Genomic DNA, 25,074 nt, shown 5'->3' with positions numbered 1-25,074 from the left:
CCTAAATATCCAATTGTATCTACAGACTATTAATTCCTATTAATTCCTATTGCAACTTTGGAGCTTTATAACTCGAAAAGTACTCAATGAAGAAACATTTCATTATAGTGTTTTGGAAAGCTCTCGAGGTTAGCTACAAGAATATGTAATAAAAAATAGTGGATGCCATTAAAAAATTGAGGTGACCTTCATGTGACTTTCAAATAATTCTTTAAGGTCAAACCAATGGTACCGTCTTATGGTCCCCTCGAAACCAAACAACTTTTGTCTGAAAAATTTTTCTCTCCCGGGCTTGATTTTCGAAATATTCGACTGGATGGATTAAAATGGTCCACCCTGTATATATATACATATATAATTTCTACACATTATCCTCAATATTAGTAAAATTATTTCGTCAGTGCTGGACGCGACAGCGTTGGTGAATATGATTCTGCGAACGTTGTAGACTTCTGAAATTAAAACGGTAAAAAAAATTAATAAACTTGTGACTATCATCTCTACTACGACCAAGCCCTTTAATATTTCGATTTTTAAAGACTCCTAAAACTGAAAAAGTCAACAATTGATTTTTCCTTTCCAAGTCGTGTCACTTTGTCAAAAATCAATATTTATTCTCCATTGTGATAGCCACAAATTTATAGACGATTAATCACTTTCTCGCCGTTTCGGGAAGGTTCGGAATCATGGCAAGCGAAACTTTCGTTCAACGCTGCACAAAATTATTCATAACTTTATTAGTATTGAAGATACTAATGTGTAGAACTGTGTATTACTATATATATATCTGGTTAAAACATAGGCAAATGTTTGTCCAACACTTCAGAATTGCACTTCGTGCATGTCTTGTAGTTTTTTCAAAGCAAATTTCTAAAAATCATTTACAAATAACATTTCAAATGCACCCTTAATAAAAATTTCGTCCTCGCAAGACACATGTTTTTGATGATTAAGGAAACACTAAAATGTACCAGGTAGATCTCTTACGTTGAGGGTCCGGACATACGATTCCGCGTTTGGACCGCCTAGATAGAACTGATTATCGGGTTTAGCTTTTTGCGTGGCCAACCTCGCCTGCAGCTTGTTGTTACCGAAGCCAGTGGAAACCGGGCAACCTGTTTTCCGCTTGATCTCTTCTCTGATCACGCTCGCAAATTCCAACGGTGAGAGCTCAGATGCTTCGAGTACCTTCGTGCAGTCCACGTACATCTCGTCGCAGCTCACCGCCTCGATATTCAGCGTGTAGGATGCCACGGTGTCGTATAACACATAAGAGACTTCCTTGTATCTTTCAAAGTCGTACTGAATGGTCTTTAGGTTTGGACACATTTTCAGCGCCTCTCCCAGGAACATACCGTTCCTCACGCCTACCTTCCTCGCCGCGTATGAGCACGAAGCTATTTCCGACATCGATCCATGCTCCTCTTTGCCATTGTGATTCATCACATTGCCGTGCGTCACCGCTACCGGCAGGCTTTGTAATTTCGGCTTGTTTCTGATACCCACAGAGACAAAGAAGCAGTCCATATCGATGTGCATTATAACTCTCTGCTTGTTGCCTGCTTCTTTGCCAATTGTATCATCTTCGGATTCAGCTAAAGTCGCTTTCTTCGATTTTGTCAAACACTCAAGCCCGAGGAATGTACCATCGTTTTTATCTCTCAGCTCATTGACATAATCTTTGAAAGTAGTCCCCATGGTGGCGATGTAATGCAATCTCGAGTTACTGTAAAACGCCGACAGGAATCCTGCGTCCTTTGTAGACCTTGTAGTTTTTGTGCTTGAAGATTGAAGAATCACCTTGTTCTGTTTACTTGTACCTTCATTCGGTATATTGGCTGCACCGCTTTCATTGTCAATAGTATTTGTTTCAATGTTCATTCTGTCACGCACAGCTGACTCAATGTTGACGTTCTTGACATTTAATTTATATGCCAACTGAAGTGCATCAGTGTTAGAGTAAAGTAAATAATTCTGAAAGTTCAAGACTTTCCCAACTGCTATACTATCAGTGATCCATTGTGGTTTGCATATAGGGATTGGATTCTGGCTTTTTCTATATGACATTATTTTTGAATATGGTAGATTGGACGCTATAATATGAGTTGTGAACTTAGGATGTATGTAATGGTGAAATAATCCACCATGCATCATCATCAAACGTCTGAGCTCATCAGATGTTGGATCCGTATAACCATTCACAAATATTGCAATTCCTTCAAATAATTTCGACGATTCTTTGAACTCTTTGTTGACCGTACCAAGAAATTGCTCCTCTAATTTAACTTTTTTAGCAGCCATATAACCACCCTGAAATATTCATTATTGAAAAATAAGAAGTACACATTAATTAGTTATCTCAGAAAAGATCGCAATTTATACATTGAATTTAGTAAACAACTCGTAATACTAATAACAAAATGAAGAAATTAACAGCAATATATTGTTTATATATTTACCCATTCCTCAAAGCCAGTTTCTTTCCAAGCATAATTCCTTTTTCTTTTTTTTGACATGATTATAACTTTATCACAGACGCGCGACAGTTCCTTATTAATAATAATTATATATCGGAGGCACTGAAAAAGAACTCATCGGGTTATATGGTGTTACAATCGTCTTCTCAAAATTTCCTCAATTTTTAAATAAACAGTACGTATTCCTCATGAATTCTGACCTATCATAATTCGAGTCATTATTAACGATCTTAAATTTATTTTCAAACCTATTATTTATGACTGAGTTATAATAAAACTGTCAACTGTTTCCATAAACCGGTATATGAAAAATAAGAATAAGAAAAATGACGTCATCGTTTTTCTCATCATTCGCTGTGTTCAGTAAGTGGAATGCAACGGATGAGTCGCAACATGTTGGATATTCTGCTGAACGATACGTTCTTTATAACTGAACTGGTGCGATAAGTGAGAAAAAAAGCGACGCGGTAGCCAATCAACGTGCCGTTTTTTTCACGAGAACTGGAAATTTATTTTGTCGCGCGGCAAGTGTAGCCAATATACTTATGCGGATGGTCAATCACGAAATGTTATTTCCTTCATCTAAACAGTCTTGTGATTGGTGCTTCGTGAGAACGAAGCTTTCCGAGCGGAACGTCCGCGATTGGTCAGATACGCGCGCGATATAGATCCCTAGATAAATAGAGAAGCGACATTGAAGGGAATCGTCTGATTGGCTAGCTAAATCACGTGATTTATATTATTTCCACCTGCGAATGAATTATGTCAAGCCACAGCTTGACACAATTAACTTTTTCGCCAATTCCAACACATGGCCGCCTGGGCGTCATTTTCTATCGTTTTCTTTTTTATAATTCATAAACCAGCTTCTGAGAGTGGCTAACCTGCTTTGATCTCCTATGGTTCCTTTGGTCTCTTATGGTTCTGTTCTTTTTAGTTGCATAAACAAATATATTTTGTTTCGTACTAATTTATTGCTTCGGTTCAACTAAAAAGAACCAATATTCATGTCATATGCGGAGAAACAAGATGGCGTTATATCGCACCGCAGTCGCTTTTCATCTACCACAACCTAGATATCCTTTTTCGCTGAGTGGTGTTGGGGAATATTCTCTAGGTCCACCCTGGAACCACTACTGAGTAAATGAGTGAATATCTAGGACTCTACATTAGTAGTGTTTGCGTTTATAGCCCTAAGCTGTAATATCTCCTCGAACGCACCTATAATACATAATTATGTAAGCAGTTATATATATATTTTTTTAATACAGATTCTACTTCTGATAAAAATACATCTCGTCCTTTTGATATATAAACCAAAGTTTTAAAAGATACATACGTTAAAAATATATATACAGATAAAATTTTATTGCAGTTGGCAAGGAAGTTTCATACATCAGATTAACATCAAAGTAATTATCTGTGGAAAAATAAGAAGAAACGATTATCGTCACATGTCAACGACCAGCATGCCACATGATTTGAAGTCAGCTCGAATAATTAAGAAGCACAATATGGTATGTTCTTTGTTATAGTACTGTAATATTGTTTATATGTATAAATATATATATATATATATATCATAATTATATATATAATTCATATATATATATATATATATATATATATATATGAGTTAAAATATTATAATTTCTGTGTTTCAGAAAAAAGCTATAGAACTTATCATAAAAAGTAACACTAAAACAAAAAGACATAAAGAAAATCAAGTTGCAAGCAATAGCAAAATTACTTTTTACTGCAAAAGCTTTCAGAATAACAAGAAAAAAAGACGGATGTCAATCGTAGGATTTTCCAAAAGTTTAGCATTGTCGGAAATGCAAATGTATATTGCACGTCAAGACTGGAAGCATGCATTAAATTTATTTCCTAAACTTCTCGAGTATCCTAATGATTTAGAGCCCCTTGTGTGGAAATATGCATTTATAATTTTACTGCACATGAACGATCCATCACATCTCTGTGAATTTTTCGAACAATGCATTGGTACTCATAGTTCATGTAACAGTATATTGTTGGAGAAGTTGCTGTCATTACCACTTCAGGAAAATAATTGATCTTGAAATAAAATATATATTGACGTATTTATGGTAAGTTTGTATATATAGTATTTGTTACATACAAATCTTTGTACAATAATTGTTTTATGTCTGATTAGACTAACTGCTATTATGTATGTTTTTCATTTCTTGTAACAGTGCATCGATTATTTATACACAAACACATTCAGTATGAAAGCAATAAAATTATATGTTGTATACAAAGATATTTCTGTTTTTACTTGCTTTCGTATTATGTTCGAAACATCATGTTTCATTCCATATCTACCACTTTTTACATTACCAACTACTTTTATTTATAATTTGCCAATGATTCTATGAGAAAAGTAATGCGACGTTAATGGTATAACGATGACGATGATGATAATGATTTAATTATAGCATTAATATTACATATAATTATTATCAATATGTGACACACACACACGCGCACACACACATATATTAATAGTAATTATAGATAATATTAGTGCTATATATATATATACATACAGGTTGTTTAAAAAGTGCCTCGACATGGCAAGATATCTTAAAAACAAAGTTTTCGAGAGAAATGTTTGAAAAAATCTTAAAATTTCGAGAGATCCATATAACGATATTATTCTAGTATATGTCCTGCTCCCTTGGGGGGAATTTGGAAAGTTGGGGAAGAATTTTAAATAGGGAGTTAAGTAGCACTCTTGGAAAAAAAAAAGTCTAAAATATTTTTGTTTTTCACAAATATCTTTGGGGATATTCGAGATAGTTGTTTCAAATCAGAGGTGTACGATAAGTTGCGAGACGTTCAAGTACTTCATAAAAAATACATTTTTGAATAAATATTTTCTTAAAGAGTTGTCAAATTTCCGTTAAATAGAACTTTTAAAACTTGACAATTTTTGCTTCAAATATTTCTTTCACAAATACTTGGCTTACAAGATATCCTGTCGGGATATTTCGACATTCTCGGGATTCGAGATATTCCGACATTTTTTTAACATTCTGTATAATAATGACGGCTATTAATACATATTTACAAATATAGTTTGATTATTTGTTCGAACTGTTGATACTATTGTATTGTTATATAGTATAATTGCCTTGAATAATTTTTATAAAGAAAATAATTTTCATTTCAGAATAAAATTAAAAAAAATTTTTTTTAATTCATAAGGAAAAATTTACTTGTTGGAACTAATAATGTTGTATTTTTAGTTTCGTTCACGGTTTCCAATAATTTCATTTACAAGGCATGTGTTTTCATATGTGAAAACAAGCCAGTCATATCAAGACTATTAAAAAAAAAAAAAGCGATAAAAGTAACGTAATGATGTGTCGTTAAATAAAATACTCCTATTATTATTTCTAATTCGCACGCATTCCAACTGTAGAATTAAGGCTTCTGGTTACAGGCCGCGCGGTCATGTTGATCGATGACATGAGAAAGTCGAGAAAATATAAATTCAAAGTTCTTACAAAATATGTTGAAGAAAAAATCCATAAAATGATACTTTTCATCGATTACGCAGATTTAAATGATTCAGAAATCGAAACAAAGGGAAAGTTCTGGATTACTTTATATATTTTTTAAACTTTCTGTTTTAATTGAATTTCATGATTAACTCAATTAATTACAAGAAGAAATTACAAGTAGAATTACTTTACTAATTAATTAATACATTTTATTTTAAATCAATTTTTATTAATTTAGATTTATTTCTTTTTACATTTTGTAAAAATTTTGAGAATATATTTTCTCACATTCTCGATGTCATTAATGAAAATAGTCGCGGCGAGGGAACAGGAACCTTAACAGCGTTACGTATATATAGCGTACACCCAATAAAAAATTTCGACCACTAAACAAAAATACATCGATTGTAAAGCAGTGATTTCTGCAAGAAATTAATTATAACGAAGAAAGTCAAATTGTCATAGTATGCTTTACATAGATTACAACGTAAAATGTTTCTACGCGTATTTTCTTTTTAATAATTTCACGAACAATCAGGGCTGCACCATAGAGTTAACAATATTTTCGGATGATTTGATCCCTGCAAAATTGTATACTTAAACTATCATTATTCCAGGATTATAACAATGGCAAAACGTAACGCAACAAAATCCATATGCCAAACATTAACAAACTTATTAATATCGTTGCTTCGATATGTCAATATACGATATTTTTTTTCATATTTCTCCTGATATAATAGTTTGATAACGTATGGATATCAATGATGATGATCGAACTTATAATGTGCATGATAAGTTGCTGAAGCAGCAGTAATAAATACACAGATGAAAAGGAGTTCGGTAAAGTGAAAAAACGCTGGTCAGTCGAGAGGTAAATGAACACGAGAATCACTAGCTGCTAATTTAACGAGTGTCTTCTTTACCCTGAGAATGGGTAGCCTGGCTGCTGGTTTGCCATGCCAACACTCCCGCATTAATTTTCCCATCCCAGCCAATGTCTGTAATGGAAGCGTAATTGTTACAAAAATATTCAAGCATTAATAATAACAGGGTTGCCACAGAAAATGAAGTTCCCTGGCTTTTCCATGCTTCTCAGGCGAACTTGCCGACGACGGAAAATTCATGAGTATTTGGAAGATGCAGAAAGCATTTAAGGGAATTGTTCTTAATATCTTTCCTTGATATTTCCATTTTCCTTTTTAAGGAAAATGTGGCAACCCTGAATAATTGGGATCTATCTTTGCTTTTAGTCTCGTTGACAAGAGAAGAATTACCGGGTCAGAATGCCACCTATTCGGAAGAGGTGGCCTTCGCTGATCGAACACGACTAATTTACGCATTTCTTCTACGGAGGGCTCTTGATTACTGCTTGATAACCATTCGCTGTACGGCATCGCGTACTCCAAAACTACGCCGTTACTTATACATCTGAGACAAACCTCCCACAATATCAGTCCTAAACTATAGACGTCTGCTCGTCTGAAACTCTCTAAACATTCGACGTTCATCCTAAAAACAACGTAGAGAAACACTTTCAACGTCTGCATAGACTTTTTTTCTTATATAACCGGTATAAAGTAAAAACTTGAGTCAACATACGTTTGTTCAAGAATCTCAGGGCTCATGTAACGCTTCGTTCCTTGCCGCAAGTCGACTCTTTCCGCCGAGAGGCGATCCTGCGTGGTCGCTAATGCGAAATCGGCGATCACGCAGCCACCGTTGGTTTTAACCAGGATATTTTTCGACTTGAGGTTACGGTGGGCCATGGCTGGCTTACCTCTGGTACCATGAATCTCCGTATGCAGATAAAGCAAACCGTTAGCGATACCAACGCAGATATTGAGCGTCTGATGATGCGTTAACGGATGCGGCGATCGATTGAGATGATCGAAGAGCGAGCCGAGCGGATGATAATGCGTCACCAGCCATAGTTGAGTGCAACTGCCCCTGCTGGTCATATCACTACCAACGTATCCTAGGATATTGTCGTGTCTGGACGGCAAAAGTTCTGAATAAACCTCGGTTTCTCGTGCCCAGGCAGCTTCATCCCGTGAAAAATAGATCTTCACAGCGACACTCTCGCCATGCCAGACACCTCGCCATACTTCCCCACCGAAACTGCTGTTACCATTACTGAGACACTCTACCAGAGCTACTTGCTTGGCTAAGGTTCTCTGCACCAACAAAGGCAATCCAGAACCGGAGCCACTGGTTAGACTTCGACCATCTAAGTACTCCTGAAAATTAGAATTACATAACATCTGCGTTACGGTGCAAGATGTAAAGAGACGACGCGCCACTTTACGTACTTTAAGCGTACTATCACCGGCGGCAGTTGCTCTAAGCTCGTGCGGATGATAAGAAGCGGATGGTGTTGAGGAAGGAAACGAGAAATGTAACATGGAAGGCTCGATGTCGGAATCTATCATCAGCTCGTTTTGATGCGGCGCCATTGACTCTTTCCTTCGCAACTGGTGCGTCAATAGGCATAAGAGGAACCCTCCAGCGATGAATAATCCAGCCACAGATCCAAGTATTGCGAACGTTAATTTCAGTACGTAATATTCTCTGTTGGAATCTGAAAACAATATACAAAAACTATTTTTAACAAATTCCATCATTTTCTTATCCACTTATAACAACTGTTGTCACATCTCGATGAAAAATTTCTTGTAAAAAGTCAATATGCTACCGTTTATTAATATAAATTGACATTTTACATGTAAAAATGTTCTGAATATGAAGATGTGAAATAAATCATCCGAACAGTTAAAATGTTAATAAAAACATGTCTTACTGTTTGAATAATCGTGCAATACAGGATATGGTCCAACATTACAAAAGTCTTCTTGGCAACATTCTACAGAGTATTGAACACCACCTCGTAGGTTTCTAATACGTTCCTCTGCATGTTCGACATTTTCTTCTCTGTTACACATAAACTTCTTATGATCTTCAGTTGTATAACAACCACGGCTAACATATTCTGTGCCATCTTCCTCTCTTACCCTAGATTTCCAACACTGTCAAGCAAAGTGGATAAGTTACACGGCAGAAAGAGAAATCAATAAGAAAGAAACAAAGAATCTTTACAGTGATTGCATTTTCACAGATGCGAGGTGGCAAACATTCGGCATCATCACATATATGGCACTTAAGACGCTTTTGGCCAACTGTACTGCTGCCAAAATTATGATCTAATGGTTCAGACAAATTTGGTTCCTCGTCAAAGGAAGTATCATGTTCCTGTAATGCAATAATATCTCCTTCGCCTGGAAAACCAATGTAAACTACATATCACAATGAATAGAAATAAACGTTCGATGACGATAGGAATTGGTAAAAAAAAAAAGAAATATACTGGGACATTGTTGGAAACTTTGAATGTTAAAGCCAGCATAATACACAGAAGCACATATTCAAAACTGTAAAAATTCAAACATAACGAAAGGTTGAAGTTCTACTCGAAATTTACAGCGCACGGTGAGTATGATTTGCGACATTTTATTCCCATACCTGTACATAATCTGAATGTCAACAAGAGTACGAAATACGTGATAAATATAACATCCGCCATTTCTATGCGCGTCAAAACACTAGACTACTCGACTCAAATTACATTGAAACCGTTTCTCCCGTGATCGCGCTCAATAGCCTCATGTCGCTCTCCATTATAAACGGAAAATATTTTTTTTGTGCGATACGTCCATTATTTGTGCCTTTTTTTCTCGGAACCACAGTAGACATCGGTATATCATTCTATGGTAAGACTATCGTCACCGAGCAAATATTATTGAAGACCGACAGCTTTGCATGATTGCAAGTCCGATGATAATTGCAATGCCGACATTATCAACCGTTTCCCGACCGTTCGAATGGTCATCCTACGATACAATGTTAATTTTACGACATGTTATTCAGTTATCTCGCAGATTTACGTACATCTACGTTGTGCGGTAATAATACCTGCTTCTGTGCATTTGTTTGTGATTATCGTCTAATCACACGGATGACAACCGAGCACACATGAGAATTGGTCCTAATCGTGCGAAACACTATTAGTGGCCTTGATGAAACATCTGATTCGGGACAGCAGTGTACTTAATTCGACTCATTTAACACGGCAATCAAATATTCTCATGTAACTAAGGTTCGAACCTGCCTTTATGAAGCTAATAATATTAGCGAGTGGTATAGTTATGAAGCTGTCTTATTCATAATCGGCCACGCTTGTTATGCACTTTCGTTGAGGTATATTGTCAGCCCAGATAATTGTAACCTTGAATATATTTGCGAATCGAAAGTGAGAAGAGGGCTAAAGAGAGTTTCCGATCCCGCGCCGAGTTCGCGGATCTGTTGTGTCGCGCGAGAAAGGCATCAGTAAGAAGCTGGAGCTAACCTAAAATGCGAACATCCGTGAACGTTGACACGCTTATACTACTGGGAATTCATTTGTTTTATTGGCCCATCGATACGGTATCGGCCAGCGGCGGAGCTCTCGATTCTACCCCTACTTTCCAGACCGCCGGTGCTTCCAGCACTTCACATTCCAAGATAACAGCATTCTCCGCTACCCTCACTGATGGACTGGCTCAGGCAGTGGCTCATGAGTCCAGTAAGTCGTTGGAACTTTTGCAATCATCAATCATACTTCTATGCGCTTTACCAACTTATTTCAGCCACGGACACCTGTAACGACGACTTAGCCTGCATCACGATGGCTTCTCACGATCGACTAGGTTTAGAGGCTATAAAATCTCTTCACAGTCAGCTGGACGATGACGCTAATGGAAATGTTGATTTGTCTGAATCCGACGATGTAAGAATATATATATATATATATATATATACTACATTCATGCACAGGGAATAAAATCAATATGCTTTGACAGTTCCTGAGAGAAGAGCTGCAATACGAGGCTGGTTACGAGCGCAGACAAAGAGCTTTCCATCATAATGATGACATGCACATTAGTGTACGAGAACTTTGGGAGGCTTGGTTACGATCTGAAGTAATACGACAGGATCTTTTTATATCAAAATTATTATAAATATTGAGAATTATAATGTTTTCAAATATTAGGTTCACAATTGGACTATAGAACAAACATCAGAATGGTTAACTTCCAATGTTGAGCTTCCGCAATATGTTCCTACTTTCATACAACACCGTGTAACAGGTGCCACGCTTCCTCGGTAAGTTCATTATCCAAGCGCGATACTTTCTATTAAGACAGTTTTTTTATATTTTAATTTGCTACTGCAATTATTGAACAATTTATTTTGTAGATTGGCTGTGAACAATATGCAATATCTTAGCAATGTTTTGGGTATCAAAGATCCCATCCATAAACAAAAAATTGCCTTAAAAGCGATGGATGTTGTTCTTTTTGGACCCCCCAAAGGTACCTGCCTAGTGTTGTCATATCAAAATATATCCTTCACTCGGAGGCAGTTTACTGCATTTAATTGTTAATAGATGCTGGACATAGTGTTAAAGACTTGGTTTTGGTCACGTTGTTATTTGGAGCACTTATTGGATGCTGGTACGCATATCAACAGAAGAAGAACTCGCAGAAGCATCTTCATAGAATGATGAAAGATATGGAAAGCTTACATAAGGCAGAACTTGCACTGGAAGATTTACAGGTATTTCTTTTTTTAATTAATATGTCTAAAACATATTGATCCTATATAATAAATGTCCTTCACTATAGTAAGACTTTTATTAACCTTATACTATAATTAATTGTAGAAAGAATTGGAGAGGGCAAGGATGGAACAAGAGAGCACAGCTACCGAAAAACAGAATCTAGAGAAACGTTTACAAGATGAAAGTTTGGGATTACATACTTCGTATTCGGATCTCGAAGTATCGCAATTAAAAGCAGAAATTGAGGTGAACTCTGTCACTTATAATTTGTGCACACACGGATGGTAAAATAATTTTATTTTAATCAATTTATGTATATTTGGTGCAGATGTTAAAACTAGAGTTGCAACGGGCAGAGGGTGAACTTGAAGATAGATGTTGGTCACCACCGGCTGGGCTACAACATTGGTTGCAATTAACTCATGAAATTGAAAACAAAGCATATACAAAAAAGAAAATAGCAGCTGAAAAGCAACTTCAACAAGCACGAGAAGCGGTAAAACTATTAAATATTTTCCAATGTATAATAATCTAAGATTCATGTTGCATATGTCATATTGTGTTTCATAATTAATCATCAAGTTTGAATAAACATTTCATTTATAATATCCCTATTAGAAACAAATTTTGCGCATTATTTTATAGTGCGAAAAATTGCGGAAGAAACGTTCCAGCTTGGTGGGCGCTTTTGTATCCACTCATGGGAAATCCATCGACGAAGTTGACAAGAGTATTGTTGAAGCGAGAACTGCCCTGAATGAAGTAACAGCCGAGCTTCAGGAAAGAGTATATCGTTGGAAACAAATTGAACTTCTTTGCGGTTTTAATATAATCAACAATAATGGATTAAGCTATTTAGAAACAGTTTTATACAGAGGAACACCTAATGGTAGAGGTCTTGGATTCAGAGGTATTTAATATTATTATGAAATACACTATTTATAATTAATAATACACTTTATACATTTTTGTGCATTTTTTTGTGCATTTTTATGTGTTCATATATTTTTGCATTCTAATGCCATTATACAATATTTTCATATCGTAATCTCATTTTTCTCAATAAAAGAATGTTCAGAATATATTTATATCGAATTTTGGATAACATTAATATACATATAAATATAAATAAATAAATAAATAAATAAATAAATATATATATATATATAATATATATATATCATGTATATATAAGCTGCAGCAAAATAATCGTTTATAATTATTCCTCGCTTGGAACTTTTAGTTGCAAAAATTAGGATAGAAAATGCTTGCTCTATAATTTCGCAAAATTCTAAATGATTTATATATATTATATTATAGGACGACTCAGTAGCCAAGATGATTTAGATGATGAGGCAAGTTCTGTGTATACACCATCTACGGTCGGTGTTGCAGGTAAGCTGGATACGGATTCACATGAGTACTTAGATTGACGTATCGATGATCACATCATTCTGAAATACCATATTGTGGCCAGTTCATCCGTTACATATATGTAACGTATGGACATATATATATATATATATATATATATATATATATATATAGGTGTCCTGTTTTAATCCGTAAATTCGTACGTATCAACGGAAATTAGTGATTAATGGTAAACATCGCAAAATTCTCTTTTTGACGACGCGAACAATTAACGTGAAAAAAAGAATAAACAAGAATATATATTTTATAAAAAATAAAGTTAAAAGTAATTTTAAAATTATTCTCTCTGACGTTCCTATTATGTATACACAATAACGTGCCTTTCTTTTAATCCTTTAAAAGCACTTCTTTCCATTCAATACATAGTTTCCGAGGGAAACATATATACAGAGGGTGATCCATTTTAATTTTAACAAGCAAATATTTCGAAAAATATCAAAGATACGGGAAAATGTTTCAGATAAAAGTTGTAGGGTTTTTTTGGGAGGGAGGGAGGGCATAAAACGGTGAACTTAACTTCGTTGTACAGTATTAACCCTTTGCACTCCAGCCTAGTAATGCATAGAGGCTATTAGTTCCAAGTACATACCTATGATGTAGAAGAAAAATAGAGTCGTTTCAATAAAACAAAATTTTTATTTCTTAGCTATTTTATAACAAAACATATTCTAACTTATATTATAAAAGAAAAACATAAATTTTAGGACTTAAAATTTCTTAAAGTGCCGAAGCAGCAAAACAACCATGTCGCCGCTACGGCGACAGCGGAGTGCAAAGGGTTAATAATTCAAGATCATTTCAAGGTCAACTTCAATTTTTTTTATAGTATCATAGTTTTTTATCGATTTTTCTGTTAATTACACGTATAAAAGTACTAGGGCAAGGTCATCTGAATACGAATATTTTTCGAATTATTTTACTTTTTATTCGGATATTTTTTAGTACGAGAGATATGAAATATCTCATGAAATATTCACTTTTTGGTAACATTACCTAAACATTTTTTTGCATAATAATATGAGAGAAATCGATTACTTGCATTAATCATTGCAAAAAGCAATGAATTTTTTAAATGATTTCTCTATGTTTGCTTACAGCGATCGATTCCACCTGCCATTTTACATACAAAGGTGTTAAGATGATGATATCGAGAAAGGAATATTTTATGAGATATTTCATATTTTCTACTGAAAAGTACCAAAATAAAAAGTGAAATAACTCGAAAAATATTTGTATTTAGATTAACTTAGCCTAGTACTTTTATACGTATAATTAACAGAGGAATTGATAAAAAAAATCTATATGATTCTATTTAAAGAAATAAAGTTGACTTTGAAATAACCTTGAATTATTGATTATACAAGTCAAGGTTACCGTCGAAGGTCACTGTCGAAGTTGAGGTCACCGTTTCATATCCCCCTTCAAACTCTACAATTCTTATCTGAAACATTTTTCCACACCTTTCATATTTTCCGAAATATTTGCCTGTTAAGATTAATCACCTTGTGTGTATATATACATACAGTTAGAAATAGGACATCTCATATATCTCATATGACATTGAACTTGATCTGACAATAGTTCACTAACGAAATATTTTTTGTGTTTAATAATATTGTAGAGAAGGTATATTTTTTATAGCTTTAATATACTTTTGTGCCAAAATAACAAACGTTTACAGTAACGTTTCCATAATTTTCATTAAAATATCATGTGCCTTAAGTGTACATCGTAATCAGTATACAGTAAAATCAATGACATATCCATAGAACGGATGAATACGTTTTATTCGTGTATGTTAATCTTTAATAGATCATGGGGAAGTAGTAATTAGATGATGCTGCGGCTATTGCAGTGTCAATGTATGCCATATTTGTATAAAATTCGATATTTTACTAAGGAATATAAGAGAACCATGTTCAGCTCTATATAATGTTTATAGGGGTTACTTACAAAGAATATATAAAAACGATAAAATATGCGTCCCGTTACTTATTTGTATCAGTTAGGATAAGTCAACCAAAAAAAGGGATCAAAATAATGTTGTGACAAATAATGTTGAATTGATAAGTGATTGATGCATGGAATATATACAAGTTGCCAAATACAAATGCATATTTGTATATATCTGTTTTATGTGCAATTTATTATTTACACATAAAAAGTATACTCGAAAAATTATAAAAAATGGTTGAATAACGCCTTAAGTATTTTACTTACTTCTTTTTTAGAAGCAATGCGCTTCCTTAAGAGTAGATTTCTTTTGCATAATTTTGTAATTTGATATGATCACTTCCATTGTATGTGCTAAAACAGATATCGTATTATCTTATTACAAGACATACTATGTAAAATAAAGCACTTTAATTATGTGATAAAAATTTAAAGAAATTTTAAGACGCAAGAGATATCTCTGTACGATGTGCCTGTGACTTAATTTTTCTTTTTAATTGTACAATTACATTCCTGTTATTTGTTCATGGCATTATGACAGTTATTTTAGTTTTGACTGTAACGACAATAATGCAAAAATTACTTTATTATTATCTGAAATATTAATTACGTTGACATGACACACAAAGTACAAAATTATAAATAATAATGATATATGTGTTTTATAAGTGTACATAGATTTTACGGATTTTATATCGTGGGGAGAAATATCGCGAAATACGTTATTGGACATATATATTTTATATTTTGAACTTTTGCAAACGTAGAATTATGTACGAACCCATCGACAATCAACGTATTACGGGCATTATATATATGTACACACATATACACACGCACGCACGCACACACACACACACGTATACAAAATTTATCTTAGTAATAATTGAATTGAATATCCGAAAAATACTTGGTATTCTTCTTTTACTATACGCATGTCTCGTTTATAAGTTGATACGCACGTTTGAAGACACATAATATGTTGGAAATGTAACAATAAATATTGCTGTATTAACGAAACGAAAAAAATATCTCGTTGTAAAGAATATATTGCTATCTCGTTACTCTTTTAACTACGACTCATCAATTGTCCTTGGATGACTTGGTAAATTATATGTACCTTTCTGCAGTTAAATATTTATCAAGGAAACATTGATGTCTTGACCTACCGCATATTTGTATGTCACAGTGAGTCCATTTTTTATTTCATAAAGATTACACGATGGCGTTATTTTTTATGTACAAGATATTTATTAATCGCTATTAATAAACTCTTATACAAGCTTGTGAAATAAACAAGAACATGTGGGCTTGTTAATATGACCTGTACCGAACTCGAGTGTTCCGATTGTATTTCTTATTATTCCAAAGCCTAGAGCATGTTAATTAAATTGCCCCAAATAATGTTAAATAAGAGTGAATTGAACATGAGCTTATGCCTAGTAAGTTAAAGCTATTTCTATAAGCACGTAATATTAAAATAATATTCTAAAAGTATTATGTAATATTTTTTAATATTATAAGAATGTTCTATCGATATGTCTAATATTATTAAGGGTGGATGGACATATAACCATATATTAAGATTCCAGAAGTACTTCATAATAATGTTACGCGCCTGTAGGGGTAATTCATCACGCTATGTTGCAATTGGCGATCGCTACTTAATAATTGTGACTATCTGTACGTTACACAGAGCTCATAATTTAGATAGAAAAAATGTTCAAAAGCGGACTGTTGATAGCTAGCACTGTAAAACATTCGGAGGAGCCTTGATCGCCAGAGTTTTATCTCGTCAAACGAACGGTCTCGATGATTGGTCGTAGTTAAATTGACGGGATAAATGTCATGATACGTAATTCTGAACATGATCAAACGATGATTCGCCTCATTTCCCGCAAATTTCTACGTCATGCGATATGTGCATTTGTAGCCACGTAACTAATGTATGGAGAAGAGGGCGATTCCTACGATGTGAACGAATATCGCCGTTTTCTTTCTCGCCGCCGGATCTACAATAGATGTAGTGAGCCTTTTATTATGAGCGAAATAAAATTTCGAACAAAAGGCATTTTCTGTGCTACTGAAAGTCGTGATAACGATAAAATTTTAGAAAAAATCGCTATGTCTGATAACGCTGAAAACGCTTTTCGCTAAAAATGACGTTACAATTTAGTGCTCAGAGCAAAAGGCTTAGAACAAAAGTCCTTGTCTACAGCCTTGCTTTAGTCTACAATAAGTGCTCTAAGCCTTAAGAAATTGGTCAATCACAGCCGATTACTCTCCTCACATTCGACTGTGTTAATTCGATTTGTTAATTTCTTACTATATTTATTTCCACCATCATCATTTAAATCGACGACTAACTTCATGGATTTGACCAATCGATCAGCTAATTGGTTAATTCCGTTGGATTAATCGTCGATTTAAACTGGTAATGGTAGAAATAGGCATTAAGCTTTCACCAACTTCAGTTAGGATAACCGACGGTCAATTGACCAATTGTATTGATCACTTTAGTTAATTGGGCGACTAGTCGGTTGAACTTAACTGGTGAAAGCCATCCTTGATATATTAAGTATAGTTTATGATAAATGCAAGGTTGTAAACATAAGAGCCTTAACAGAGTGGCTGTACTTTCAAGACAATGTTTTATAGTCTAAATTATCATTTTTTTTCCAACTTATTTTTATCGTACAGCGGTTTGTTGCCAGTCACAAAAAGAACCGGTTTTAAGATACCCCTTGTTTTAAGACGTAATATCAAATGGACCAACCACGATCGGTTATTTTTCTAACAAACGATTATGCTAAGATCCGAATCAACAATAGGTACAGCAAGTCTCTCGCTCTGAGCGATAAAATGTAATGAAATATGTCGGACAAAAAGCGTTCGCCAATCTTAGGAATCGCGACGTCTGGTAACGTTTTTGTTACAATTTAGCGTGCTTGGAGCAAAAGGTTTATTACATTGTAGATAAAGCGGCTTCAGCAGCTTTAATGAGGCATTTACGCATTATTTGACGGCAGGTACTCTGGATAATTCGGGGTGGAAAGAGTCGTCGATGCCGCCGGATTCGTCGAGCAGCGAGGCGGACAGGGATACGCAGCCCGAGGCCGTCCACTTCGTGCTGGGCGACGGCCCGGATGAGTCGGGTGGAGTCTCCGGGAAGATCGTAATGTGCAAAGAAAAGACTGGCAGCATCGTACGTTCTTACAGCCAAGACACGAACATGCTGCTTAATGAGGACAAAGCTACCTCGTTTCTGCCGAAAACGTCGTACTCGGAAAATTCTCTCGACGTTTCAGACAGACCCGGCGGCTATCGTCTTGCCACTACGAAGAACGCGAAGAAATTACTTCGGGAATTACCCACAGTAATGTCAGTCGACGACGAGACGCTCTCAACCGATTCCAATTCTACCGCAGACAACGACGAGCTTAAACGAAAGCGCAGGAAGCTACACTTTCCTGCCTTTAGGAAGAACAAAACTAAAGTTACGTGATAAACCGCTAGTCACATTATGTCCTTTGTTACTTAATTGTTATCCGTTATATAGTTATTAGTTGTAATCGCGACGTGCACTTAAGAGTTATTCTACCAATATAAAATCATTATATTCTGTCAGTCCGATGCGATAGGCTTTTAATTAAATGTAACGTGATTTCTGACGAAAGGCGCCTGTAAAAAGTCGTGATAACGCTTGAATCTCAGGAATTGCGACTCGGCAATTCGTAGCGCTGTAAATACTTTTTGTTAGGAATCACATTGCAAATTAACGAGCAAAAGCCTGAAGGTCGCATCTTTTGTAGGTCTAAGTGCGAGACGAAAGTTATTGTTTCGCTGAGAAACGGTGCATTCTCCGCGCTCATTCACCTGATAAATCACTCCATTGTCGCAGTTAATTCAATCTAAACTCACGAAAAACATATTTTAGATCTTCGCGATCATCCGATCGAAAATATATGCATATATGTCGTAGTGATTGATCGTAGAATAGCGGCAAAAAATATGTTTTTACGCTGAATCGACTATTTCGGGCAATTATTGAATTTGTCGCAAGAATTCTACTTGCGAAGAATATATATTAAAGGATACAACCAGACCAATTTTAATACAATGGAGAAGATCTACCAGACACAAATGCGTAACAACATTTCAAGCGTGCTTCAGTTATTTGTGTTTCGGCGAAATAATCATTTTCATCTCGAATGCGAGGCGACGTTTCTGTGTGATAAATTGTAATTATTAGCAAATTATTAGCGTGACACCACACACAAGACACACACGCTCTCTCTCTCTCTCTCTCTCTGTCGCGCGCGCGCGCGCGCGCGTATAAACTCATGAAAAAGATAACGATCGATTTAGGACATTTGATGCTCAGATGTTCTTTTCGTGTTTTGCCAAATTTGCGTGCACGCAAAATAGTTATTACGAAACCAATTAGTAGATACACGTTGATAAATGACGTTTGATGTAGATAAATTTTTTACGAGCAATATATTCGAAAGTTCTAATTGTGACAATACACACATACACACATACACGTACGCGCGCGCGTGACACACACCACACACACGCGCGCACGCACGCACACACACACGCGCGCGCGCGCACACACACAGGGTGTACCAATCATTCTCAGTTCCCGTGGTGTACAGGTAGAACAGATGAAATTGAGCAGAAAAGTCATGTGCCATTTTGCAAAATTCGCAATAGTTAGTGAGGAACGAATTATTTTGTCTCAATTAATGAGCACACGGAAAGGGATAGGTTAGATTCTATATAAAAAAAATGGCTTACTTCTCAAGATCTCCTAATAACAAAGTGTATTAACTGATAACGAGAGGCATGTTTTTTGTCAGCGCATAGCCTTCTGTCACATGGCGCTCGTTACTCCGCCTTTAGAAATCAGTTGATATTCATCGTTGCTAAGAGGCCTTAAGAGGTAAACAATTTTTTTTTATACAATGTTCTACCCTTTGGTCTACCCTTTCCCGTGCTAGACAGACTCAGCTCAGATAAAATAATTAATTTCTCACCAACTGTCGCAAATTTTGCAAAATATGACTTTTCTGCTCAGTTTCAGCCGTTCTATCTGCACACCACGGGAACCGAGACGGTTTAGGATATTCTTTTTTTCGGCATATATTTTGGGAGAAACTGAATGTTCTCCAGGCGACACATTTTTAAGAAATAAAATTTTTTTACGGTGGGAAACGTTAATAATAATGATAATTATTATTAGCTTAATTTTCTTTGTTGCGATATAATTCCGTAGTTTAAGTCATTATCGGTGTAATAGACTCCCACCAGACTGGACACAAATTCGCAAATTCAACTTTGGAATCGTTCTCGTGGTATTGATTCTTACGAGTTAGAAATAACACGCTGTTCCTTCGTAAAACGGTCCAATTTTTACCGTTAACCGTCCATATATATTGGTATAATATATATAATTAATTTTCGGCGCACTTCGACAGAACGAAAAGAAAAAAACGAATTTTATACATTTGTATAACGTGTACTAATAAGTAAATTATAAAACACCATGCGAAATCTTATCGCGAACGTTTGAGTTAATCGATCACCGGAAAGAAGATTTATTCCCTTCGGAGACAAAACATATCCTAATCGGAGGAAGCGTCGGGTTTCTCGAATCAGTCCACCTTAATTGCATCCAATTGCAATACGAATTTTTAGATTGTAGCAAGGATACGACACGTAGAAACCGTTTTTGTTCTTTCATCTTGTAAATTCTTCACACAATTCACTTCAAATTTTTCACACACACACACACACACACACACACACGCGTGCGCGCGCGCGCGTCACATAGAATATTGACTGGCGATTGCTTCACGAATCTTGGAAATTCTGTTTCCTTTCTCCTTCGAAGAAGGTTGCAACAATAGGTACGCTTTGACGATATATTTTAACAATGTACTTCTGTTCTTCGACGATCGATTTTCTTTCGATTTGTATGCGCTAGCTCAGAATCAAATTACTTTCAACATGTATTGTAGCGAGGCTGGGGAATCCTCAATCTTATTGACTCGCTAATCATTATCATTATTCCACGCTCGCGTATATGAGGCACAATAACGACAATTGTTCCCACTATGCTCGTTTGTGTTGGCGCATTATATTTCCTTATTTGTGTTACATCTGATTATTCCTCGCAGATAACGCTCTAGTATGTTAGACAACTTCCATTTTATGTCTACCTTCAGGAACGGTGTTTAATTGCTGTTACCCCAATGATTTCGGCAACGGAAGATCTGTCATTGTTGCGAGCAGACTGACACATTTAAATCTCGGTTAACTGAAGATTCGTGTTGAAGGAATATTCATGCTTTCTTCTCTTTTTTGTTTTCTCTTCTTCTATTCGTGCTTATCGCCTCGCGGAATCACACAAGAGGCAGGAATATTCCCTGCGCATTCCACAGGCACAGTAATAATTCGTGATTACAATTAGTTAAGATTAGCGATTGTGCAATGCATCACGTAATAACGACGATCAACACTCTTCGCCTCGACAATTTTCTGCTCTAGCGCGAGGCTAGCGTTTTTTTTTTTACATAAAAAGTTACGCACAACTGTCGATCAATAAGAAACAATAAGAAGCGCCTTCCACGTAATATACCTTTTGTATATCGTGTTAGTTATACAGTTGAGATGATCCCGATCGCTAGGTTCTCCCGTGAGGAAGGGGTCGTTGACGTCGGCGGTTATGTAATCCAAAATCGATCTTTTAACAGTGTGTATTCATGTTTGCATGCTGTAAAGCAGTTAGTATTAATGTTTATACATACAGCTAGCAATACATCGACAAAGTATTATGCTGTTTTTAACAAACACATACAATGCAATAAATTTTAATAACGTAATAGCGGCACAAAGAGAGAAATTAATGAGCGAAATGAATATTGAACGAGAATAGGCAGCGCGCATACGCACGCATTTTTAAGATCCGCAATAGTAACGTTATTTGAACCAACAGATAAACGGACGGAAATACGAGACTAAAATGCGTCAGCTTCACCGCAGTATCTGATTTCGTGACGAAAAAAGAAAAATCGAGTTGCGCTCTCTCCATAAAACGTTCTTCCTTAGGATATTTCGAGAAACGATGATTTTATATTTACAAAGGACAGTTTCTAAGGCTATATATCTCGCTATGTATTATTTTTTTTGTTGGAATGATCGATAGATCCGAATGTGTGAGAAACCCTATTAGTTGAACAGTATGCGATCAAGTTACTGTTGAGGATTTTTACGCCGTTATTTCGCGCCTCGTACGAATCTTTATCGAAGTTGAATATATTTTAGATAAGAAATAGCCACATTTTTAATTAGCGTCCGTATTTAAATTATTCTTAATATATTATTGCGATGTCGCTCACGAATACGGCGCGTCTTCCCTGTAATACAAAAGTGACATTTTATAAAAATAAATGCAGCAAGTTTTATGATGAACTGTGTTCTTTTGTGCGCATGTACGGACTTGACGGAAAGGTTGTGACTGAAAGATCCGTGAAACTGACGTGTTAAACCGAAAGAATGTTGCACTGTCGATTTATCCATTAAGGCTGCACAGGAGCCGATTATACAGAATTATAATCAATCACTCTTTTTATCTTCGCATGATAAAGTCGAATTGAAAATATATTCAGACAAAAGTTGTAGAGCTTGAAGGGGAACATGAGTTAGTAACCGTTGTAATTTCGTTGTACAGTCAATAATTCAAGGTTATTTCAACTTCATTTTTTCTTAATGGAATTATAGTTTTTTTTTTTTTTTAACACAAATCAATTCCTTTGCTCATTCAGTATGTAAAAGGATAAGCTCATAGAAAAGTGAATATTTTTGAGATATATTACTTTTAATTCTGATATTTTTCAGTATGAAATATCTCATAAAGAATATTCACTTTTCGATAACATCACCTTAACACTTTTATACGTGAAGAATGACAGGTGGAATCGATCGTAAGCAAACTTAGAGAAATATTTAAAAAATTCATTGCATTTTGCAAATGCATCAATGGTCCACAAAGGTTCATCTAAAAAAAAACTATTGACATCACAACATTTTGCTGTAGACATTTTCGGCTCATTTTTTCATGAGGAATACGTACATGCCAGCTCCTCCGATTGTCCTGGATCACCTAATATAATTCCATATGTAATCTTATATGAGTGCGTATGAGCATATATATTTATTATATATTCGAAGTTATATTTTCCCATATATATATATGACTTCATATATAATTTTATATAGTTAAATATAATTATATATACACTTTTCCTCCCGGATCTGACTGTGAATACTGACCTACAAACTATCACGATGTCTTTACTATGTGAAATCAATATCTTTAATAATTCAATTTCTTAAGGACTCCCAAAGCTGAAAATGAACTGGTTAAAGATTGGTTTTTTCTTTTAAGCCATTTTGTAAAAAAATCAATTTTTACCTCCCATCGTGGTAAGAACGATAATCACAGGTTTATAGTTTAATAATTTTTTCGCCGTTTTAGTTGCAGAAACTTACAACGTCCGGAATTGTGGCAATTATATCAGCAAAAGTTCTGCTTGTTCAGCTCTGTACAAAATTATTTCATAATTTTATTAATATCGAAGATAATATATAGAAGAATTATTATATATAGTTAAATCATAGGTAAATATTTGTACAAAACTTTAGAACTGTATTTTATAGTTAAAAAGATTTTTTAAATTACCTACAAAATAATGTTTCAAATGAGAATATCTCTTTAACATCTCGTATGTTAGCAGCGCGACAGTAAGAAATTATCGACCGCAGTTTATCATCAGAAATCTCTTGATTGTCTCACGAATTGGACAACTCGTAGGCCAATTCTATAATTCTTAATAACAGCTTTTCTACCATATATTATATCTGCGCAACGACAACATAACGACACCGTCATCAAAAAATGCAGAGTAGGTTGTCCGCCGACCAAAGAACGCTGATTATCAATCATAATATAACATATTTTGTCACGAAGGTTTTATTTGATTTTCGTCAACATTACATACTACTATAAACTACTTTTAACAAACCATTCGATAAAATTTACAATACATATCGATGACTAATCCTTTCGGCGTTGCTAATTGAAGTTGTTTACGCGAACGAGATTAACTTATACGTTGCGAAATGAATAAATCAAGTCGCCATTACGTGATCTTTGACAGCGGCAAAACGCGCGACTCCGTCCGTACGATAGAAATATAAATCTGCCAAATAACAGACACGCACGCACGCACGCACGCACGCACGCACGCACGCACGCACGCACGCACGCACGCGCGCACACACACACACACACACACACACACACACACACACACACACACACACACACACACACACACACACACACACACACACACACACACACACACACACACACACACACACACACACACACACACACACACACACACACACACACACACACACACACACACACACACACACACACACACACACACACACACACACACACACACACACACACACACACACACACACACACACACACACACACACACACACACACACACACACACACACACACACACACACACACACACACACACACACACACACACACACACACACACACACACACACACACACACACACACACACACACACACACACACACACACACACACACACACACACACACACACACACACACACACACACACACACACACACACACACACACACACACACACACACACACACACACACACACACACACACACACACACACACACACACACACACACACACACACACACACACACACACACACACACACACACACACACACACACACACACACACACACACACACACACACACACACACACACACACACACACACACACACACACACACATCAATTAATATGAAGATCATTTAAACATCGCGCGACGAGAGAGAGAGAGAGGGAGAGAGAGAGAGAGAGAGAGAGAAA

The 25,074-nt window shown here is 35.6% G+C and overlaps 4 protein-coding genes across 6 annotated transcripts in view; 2 read left to right on the top strand and 2 right to left on the bottom strand.

The window, feature by feature from the left end:
- Positions 1–2,998, bottom strand: part of LOC106749172 (DNA repair protein REV1) — a 9,208-nt gene extending 6,210 nt beyond the window's left edge. For both annotated transcript variants that reach the window (XR_001374820.1, XM_014628336.1), the window contains exons 1-2: positions 2,460–2,998; positions 972–2,310 (exon numbers count right to left, since the gene is read on the bottom strand). Coding sequence is in view for 1 of the 2 variants with exons in the window: in XM_014628336.1 (XP_014483822.1) it covers positions 972–2,310; positions 2,460–2,516 (1,396 nt within the window). In the remaining variant the exon portion in view is untranslated. The remainder of the gene's footprint in view (positions 1–971; positions 2,311–2,459) is intronic.
- Positions 2,999–3,557: 559 nt separating this feature from the next.
- Positions 3,558–5,844, top strand: LOC106749182. Its single transcript, XM_014628361.1, has 3 exons — positions 3,558–3,715; positions 3,853–3,994; positions 4,142–5,844. The coding sequence occupies exons 2-3, from the start codon at positions 3,932–3,934 to the stop codon at positions 4,550–4,552; spliced, it is 474 nt and encodes a 157-aa protein (XP_014483847.1). The 5' UTR covers positions 3,558–3,715; positions 3,853–3,931; the 3' UTR covers positions 4,553–5,844.
- Positions 5,845–5,946: 102 nt separating this feature from the next.
- On the bottom strand, positions 5,947–9,759 carry LOC106749181 (activin receptor type-1-like). Of its 2 annotated transcripts, none has more exons than XM_014628359.1 (7): positions 9,527–9,759; positions 9,104–9,300; positions 8,808–9,033; positions 8,320–8,588; positions 7,610–8,247; positions 7,285–7,519; positions 5,947–7,008 (listed from the first exon to the last, which is right to left on the bottom strand). In XM_014628359.1, the coding sequence occupies exons 1-7, from the start codon at positions 9,585–9,587 to the stop codon at positions 6,871–6,873; spliced, it is 1,764 nt and encodes a 587-aa protein (XP_014483845.1). In that variant the 5' UTR covers positions 9,588–9,759; the 3' UTR covers positions 5,947–6,870. The 2 variants fall into 2 exon arrangements, with proteins under 2 accessions (XP_014483845.1, XP_014483846.1); XM_014628360.1 differs by having other exon boundaries at positions 9,104–9,282; positions 9,527–9,753.
- Positions 9,760–9,879: 120 nt separating this feature from the next.
- Positions 9,880–22,529, top strand: LOC106749179 (stromal interaction molecule homolog). The gene is made up of 11 exons (XM_014628358.1): positions 9,880–10,625; positions 10,690–10,829; positions 10,903–11,022; positions 11,094–11,206; positions 11,300–11,415; positions 11,490–11,659; positions 11,766–11,909; positions 11,992–12,159; positions 12,309–12,573; positions 12,984–13,058; positions 18,080–22,529. Exons 1-11 carry the CDS (start codon positions 10,415–10,417, stop codon positions 18,553–18,555), a joined length of 1,998 nt encoding a protein of 665 aa, XP_014483844.1. The 5' UTR covers positions 9,880–10,414; the 3' UTR covers positions 18,556–22,529.
- Positions 22,530–25,074: the final 2,545 nt, after the last annotated feature.

This window comes from Dinoponera quadriceps, unplaced genomic scaffold, assembly GCF_001313825.1.
Source record: "Dinoponera quadriceps isolate SergipeBrazil2010 unplaced genomic scaffold, ASM131382v1 scaffold3196, whole genome shotgun sequence".
NCBI classification, from domain to species: domain Eukaryota; kingdom Metazoa; phylum Arthropoda; class Insecta; order Hymenoptera; family Formicidae; genus Dinoponera; species Dinoponera quadriceps.
The sequence above is the reverse complement of the archived record's forward strand: the minus strand, read 5'-3'. Positions and strand labels throughout refer to the sequence as shown.

Bases quoted from the DNA above. Each gene is read 5' to 3' on its own strand.
- LOC106749179 (XM_014628358.1), top strand. From the start codon at position 10,415: ATGCGAACATCCGTGAACGTTGACACGCTTATACTACTGGGAATTCAT. The intron at 11,910-11,991 runs GTGAACTCTGTC...TATTTGGTGCAG, and splicing joins AATTAAAAGCAGAAATTGAG to ATGTTAAAACTAGAGTTGCA. The intron at 13,059-18,079 runs GTAAGCTGGATA...ATTTGACGGCAG, and splicing joins ATCTACGGTCGGTGTTGCAG to GTACTCTGGATAATTCGGGG.
- LOC106749181 (XM_014628359.1), bottom strand. From the start codon at position 9,587: ATGGCGGATGTTATATTTATCACGTATTTCGTACTCTTGTTGACATTC. The intron at 9,301-9,526 runs GTATGGGAATAA...TGTGATATGTAG, and splicing joins GACATTCAGATTATGTACAG to TTTACATTGGTTTTCCAGGC. The intron at 9,034-9,103 runs GTAAAGATTCTT...TTTGCTTGACAG, and splicing joins TCTGTGAAAATGCAATCACT to TGTTGGAAATCTAGGGTAAG.
- LOC106749182 (XM_014628361.1), top strand. From the start codon at position 3,932: ATGTCAACGACCAGCATGCCACATGATTTGAAGTCAGCTCGAATAATT. The intron at 3,995-4,141 runs GTATGTTCTTTG...TCTGTGTTTCAG, and splicing joins TAATTAAGAAGCACAATATG to AAAAAAGCTATAGAACTTAT.